The following is a 5,869-nucleotide window of genomic DNA, read 5'->3' on the forward strand; positions in this document are numbered from 1 at the left end:
GGGAGGAGCCTACAGGATGTCACATGGGGAAGGGAGGGGTGGGAGGGAATCTGGTTTTGTAACTTCTCTGTTGCTTTTTATTTTATTTTTTTTCCTTTTATTTCTTTTAAATAAAGTCTTGCTGTTGGTGTTGGGAGTTGTCTGAATGTGCGGTGTCTGGGACTAAGGGTTCGTGATCCGTCTCACTTGGCACAGACTTATAAAAATCTGAGGAACGTGGTTTTGTTTGTTTGTTTTTGTTTTTGTTTTCCCTCAAGACGCCAAGACTCTCCCTCCCCAGAAGGATGGGGCTAAAACAAGGTCTAGTTAGTAGCCATCTCTCAAGGGCCTCTCCACTCGCCTCAACAAGAGGCCAGGGACTTGATGGCAGCGGCAGAAACCCTCACAAACTACAGGGGCAGGTCTGGAGGACAGAGACACTGACACAGGGAGGGGGCCTCAGTGAGAGCATGTGAACCCAGACTTTTGAAACACAGGAGTTGCTTGAGGCTCTGGCCTCTCTGAACATCGGTTTATTCTGGCCCAAGAGTGCTGCCTTCAAGTCAGCTAGAAAGGCACATTCACCTGCCTTCCACTCTAACCCCAACCAGCTGCACCTGGTCACCCAGGGCCCAGGCTGACAGTCCCTTCCACGCTTGCTACCCCTCCCCAGAGCCTGGTGCGCTGTCCAGGCCAGGCCTTATTTCTCAACCCAGAAGCTAACTGGGAGTCCGGATGAGGGTGTGGTACACCGGCTTGACGATGAGATGGAGGTGCAGAGCGTTCTCCACCAGGTATTCCGAGTTGCGCCGCTGCAGGTCTGCGTGGGCCAGGAAGTCGCCAGCCTCCTCGCTGCTCTGATGGAAGCTGTAGGCGTGGCGGACCAGGAGGCGGCCCTGATGGCGCGCACCCACCAGCACGGTCTTCTGGAAGCTCACGCCCGCCGCGTCGCCACCGCTGCTAGCGGGCGTGACCACCAGCCGCGGCCTCCCGTCCTCCGGGCGCGCAGCGGGCAGCGCGGTGCCCGCGGCGTCCGCGTAGACTGGCCGCAGGCTGACGGGCAGCCAGCGCGGGGAGAAGAGTACGTTCCAGGTGATCCGGCGCCCCGCGTCGTGGCCGCTGGGACCCAGCTGCGTCTGGAAGCTGGTGCTGCGGTCGTCCCGAGCCGGGTTGTTGATGACCCACGGGGCGCCCCAGGCGGGCGCGAGGTAGTTGCGCGGCAGGAAGGCGCTGCCGTTCACATGGAAGAACTTGGCGTAGTGCAGAGGCGAGGCGGCGTGGAACTGGTAGGCCTGCAGCAGGAGGTCGGCCACCGCCGGGCCGTGGCGCGCCAGCGCGGCTGAGCGGGCCTGCAGCTGGAAGAGCTGCGCCGGCGGGATCATGGGGTAGCGGATAGAGCGCAGCGCGCGCTCGGCCACGGTGGGCGGCGGCCGCGCGCGGCCCAGCCACGCCTCCAGCGCCTGGAACAGCTCCAGCTCGTCCTGCAGCACCAGGTCCGAGCGCTGCAGGAGCTGCGCCAGCAACTCGGGGCTCACGGAGCCCCACTCCGCGCTCCCCGCCACGGCAGACAGGTTCCAAGCCAGGAACTGCAGGCAGCTCTCTCGCAGGGCCTCGTCCCCGGTGCTCACGGCGTAGTGGTACCAACCCACGGCTGGACCTGCGCCTCCGGCCAGGTGCGCGCGCATGTAATCTGCCACGCCTCGCTGCAGGGACGCCACTCGGTACTTGGTGGCCAGCCTATGCAGCGGGATAGCCTGGGCCAGCAGGACGGTCAGCTCACCACAGTACAAATACCTGTAAGAGAGGGGACGGGCTGAGATGGTTCAGCAGTTGAGACACTTGTCCAGAGGACTGGAGCTCAGTCCCCAGCACCCACACTGGGTGCCTCAAAACCGTCTGTAACCCCAGCCCTCTTCCGGCTGGAGGAAGGCACCCATTTACACGTGGCATACACTCACACAGATTAATAATACAAATTAATAATACAATTTTTAAAATGAAAGTAGAGATAGGAAAATCGGTGGGGCTGAGTCTGGACAAGGCCACCCACCCCCCTTAGAGAGGACACAGCTATTTTTGTAAGGAACAAACAGGATGGATGGGCCTTGAGGCTTCCTGTCTTTCCCTTTCAGGTTCCCTCCTGGCCTGTACAGACATCTTTTAGCTTCTGGTACTGTGGAGATCACGTGTTTACTGAGCACCTACTACATATTTAACTGTAAGCTAAAATGAGAAGTTGTTGCTGATAACCTCAGTGTCCACAGTCCGGCTTTAGATACCCATCTGACCTCCTCCTTTCCAGTAGACAAGGCAAGTCCTTTAACTTGGATGAATCTTAAAAGGAGGAAAAGGGAAGAGCCTGCCTCCAGAATGTCGGCACAATGAGAGGCAGTAAAAACTCTCGCTACAGAGTACTCGGCCAAGCCAGGCAACTTCCTGTCCCCATCCCCTTCTCTTTGCAGTCTGGCTTTTTCATCTGTCCGGTCTCCCTTTCCTTGTTAGCTGTTTTACCTCTCTGGTTCTCTGACAGTGCTGCCCCCCCACCCATCCCCCACTGCCACATTCTTCCCAGCAGTCCCCCTGGCACATCTCGACACATCCCACGTGGCTCTCTGGGAAACCCTGTTGTTTTGTCACTCTTCCTGTGGCCTGGAACTCGGGATGCCTGGAATCCTGCAGCCACCTTGCCTAAGCGTCCGAACAAGGTTACCTCCTTAGACTATTTTACAAGTCTTTCCTTGTGCAAGGAGGGTGAGGCAGAGCTGACTGACCTTTCCACTCCTTGGCCCTGAGGTGCGTGGAGGTTTCGGAGACATGACACTGACCAAAAATCTGTTGTTTCTGTAAGGCCTCTTAGCTGGGTTTGGAAGTAGCTCAGACTCCCAAAGGCAGGAAATTGAGGCACAGGCCACAGCAGGGAGGGCCGCAAAAGCAGAGATAAAAGGGGGTACGTGTTGTGTGTCATGCTATGTCATTGGAAGTAGATACAGTAACCTGTGAGGCCCGACTTCTGGGACCCTGAAGGTGGTGTTGAGGCTGGGGAGCCCTGGACAGCTTGGCGCCCCTCCCGGCATACCTGATGAACTTGTCAAAGACGGCAGCACAGTCCCGGGGTTCCTGCAGCACTACCTCACTCTGGTTGCTCAGCAGCTCTCGGAACAGCTCACTGTGCAGCCCCAGCAGCAAGCGGTGGGTGTGGAAGGCTCGGACCTCGTCCGTGCCCACAGCCTGGACCCGCAGGACCACGTCACTGGCGTTGCCCTGCCGCAGCAGGTCCTGCAGTCGCTGGAGCAGCATCTGGGAGTGGTTGATGGAGGTGCCCGCTGCCTCCCCACCCACGTCGGCTCTCTGAGCTGCAGCAGGAAGGGACAGAGCATGGCCTGAGAAAGGCCTGGGGCTTCTAATGCTGCAAAAGGACCAACCGGTGCCACTTGTGCCAGCGTGTGGAGAAGGGCAGAGAGCCTAAGGAGGGAGCTGTGAGCACACAGGAAGAACCTGAGTGCCCAAGAGCTGACTCATCCTGGGTGGGCATGGTGGCCCAGAGTAGACTCAGGAAGAGGTCCTGGGCCAGCTGTCGTTTCCAGGAACTAATGTCCATGGCACTTGACCTCCAGGTGAGGGTGAAGGAAACTCTAGGTCCCACCTCTCTCACAGCCTCGTGTACTGAACGCTTATGTGGCTGCTGTGTGGCCGTGAGTGACCCTAACCCCATTCGCACACGTAATAAGTACACAAATGGAAGCATGAGACAGAAGGAGTGCCAGAGTTCAAGGCCAGCCTGGGCTCCATAGCCAGCATTAGATCAAGTGTCACTGCCAAACAAGACCCTGTCTAAAAGGGGGAGGGGGTCAGACGGCTCAGCTGGTAAAGGTAGCTGCTGACCACATGGGTTTGATACCCGAGATCCACACGGTATAAGGAGAGAACTGATTCCTGAAAGTTGTCCTTTGACCGCCACCTGTGTGCAGTGGCACATGAGCGCACACACCTACACATACAAAGTAAAATAAGTGAAATGTAATTAAGGGAGGGGGGTTCCTCGAGAGAGACAGAGCTCTGATGGTGAAATGATTGACATATAAGCTTGAGGACCTGAATTCTAGCCCCAGAACCAAGGCAAAGAAGCTAGGTGTGATGGCACCTGAGGAACCATACAGCCCTGGCTTCCACATACACACTCATCACACACACACACACACATACAGAGACACACACACACATATTCATACACACAAATACACACATACAGACACATACACACATATGTATACACACATACACTCTCTCTTACACACATACAAACATACACACTCTGTCCCTCTCACACACACATACATTCATACACATACACTCTCACGAAAATACACTCACATGCATACTCCCTCTCATTCACACACAAACACAAACACACAATTTAAGAATAAAAATAAATGGGGCTGGAGAGATGGCTCAGAGGTTAAGAACACTGGCTGTTCTTCCTAAAGGTCCTGAGTTCAATTCCCAGCAACCATGTGCTGACTCATAACCATCTATAATGAGACCTGGTGCCCTCTTCTGGCCTGCAGGCATACATGCAGACAGAATGCTGTATTCATAATAAATCCTTTAAAAAAAATAAGTAAATGCACAAGTGAGCACTCTGGAGCCAGCCAGTGAGAGAGTGCACAGAGACAAAAACATAAGGCCCAGAGGCCCTTGGTAGTGGTGGGCTTGTGGTACTCAGGGTCAGGGACAGGGTTGGGGAGACCAAAGTGAAACCAAAGCTGACACAGGCATGGGTTGTTTTTGTTTTCTGTCTTTCTTTGGTTTTCTTTTTAGGTTTTGTTTTTTCTTTTGTTTTGTTTTGAGATAGGGTCTCTTGTAGCTCATGCTAGCCTTGAATCCATTATTAGCTGAGGCTGGCCTTGAGTTCTTGATCCTCCTCCCCCATAGAAATGCACCAGCACACCCAACTGGAAAGCACAGCCCCAGCCCTGCCCTATTGGATTCCCCAATTGGATTACCCATCTGTGAGACAAGGGACCCAAGGAAATACCATGGGCCAAACAATGAAGGAACAGGACTCTCAGGGTAGCAGCGCTAAAGCTAGCATCTCTCTACAGAGGCCTGTCTCCTGTGTTCTCGGATGAGACTATGGGGTCAGATGGGGACACACAGCCTCCCCCCCCCCCCCTGTGCCCCAAACAGAGCAGTGCAGGAAACCTTGCAAAGTGAGAAAGGAGTGTCTAACAAGTAGGGCACCGGCAGACACGCACGCACGCACCGGCGCACACCCAGAGCACGGGGTTCACGTGTGGACTGTTGGAAGAAAGGCTTACAAGAGCTGAGCATCTGTGTCTGGGAGACCCAGCGAGGGAGAGGAGCAGGGAACAGCTGCTGGTGGTGGATTCCCAGCCCGGCCTCCCCAGCTGTCACTCTGAAGGACCTGAATGCTGATTGGCGTCCCCATGTGGCCTCTGCCTAGACCCAGCTGCCTGAGACGATGAACAATAGAGGGTCATTTTGTCGTTAAGTGCCCTGCCTGCTGCCCAGCCCCTTTCCCTTGGAGGCAGTCTGCTCCTTTCTCTTTCCCCTCGGAGACCCTCCTGTCTCTCAGCGTTCTCTGGGGCTGGCTGTACTGCGCCACCTCCTGGCCAGCCCTATGCACTCCTCTTAGAAGTTCTTGCCCCCACCCCTTACCTTGTTCCTTACCCGGCACCTGATCCCGGCACTCCCCGCTCACCTGCACGAGTGGCCAGCCCCACCAAGGCCAGGATGGCCCAGAAGCTGCCCCAGGACCCAGGCTTGCAGTAGCCTTTCCTGAGCATCTTGGTGCCCTTGTCCCTAAGTCCACCGGAGGGACAGTCAAGTCCAGAGCACTCCAATCCCATCCCTCCTCCTTATATAGGAT

The 5,869-nt window shown here is 55.8% G+C and overlaps 1 protein-coding gene across 1 annotated transcript; it reads right to left on the reverse strand.

The window, feature by feature from the left end:
• Positions 1–108: 108 nt before the first annotated feature.
• On the reverse strand, positions 109–5,869 carry Btbd17 (BTB domain containing 17). Its single transcript, XM_055592641.1, has 3 exons — positions 5,702–5,869; positions 3,056–3,332; positions 109–1,773 (listed from the first exon to the last, which is right to left on the reverse strand). The coding sequence occupies exons 1-3, from the start codon at positions 5,847–5,849 to the stop codon at positions 699–701; spliced, it is 1,500 nt and encodes a 499-aa protein (XP_055448616.1). The 5' UTR covers positions 5,850–5,869; the 3' UTR covers positions 109–698.

The sequence above is a fragment of the Psammomys obesus genome, unplaced genomic scaffold (genome assembly GCF_907164565.1).
Source record: "Psammomys obesus unplaced genomic scaffold, mPsaObe1.curated_primary_1811, whole genome shotgun sequence".
Lineage (NCBI taxonomy): Eukaryota > Metazoa > Chordata > Mammalia > Rodentia > Muridae > Psammomys > Psammomys obesus.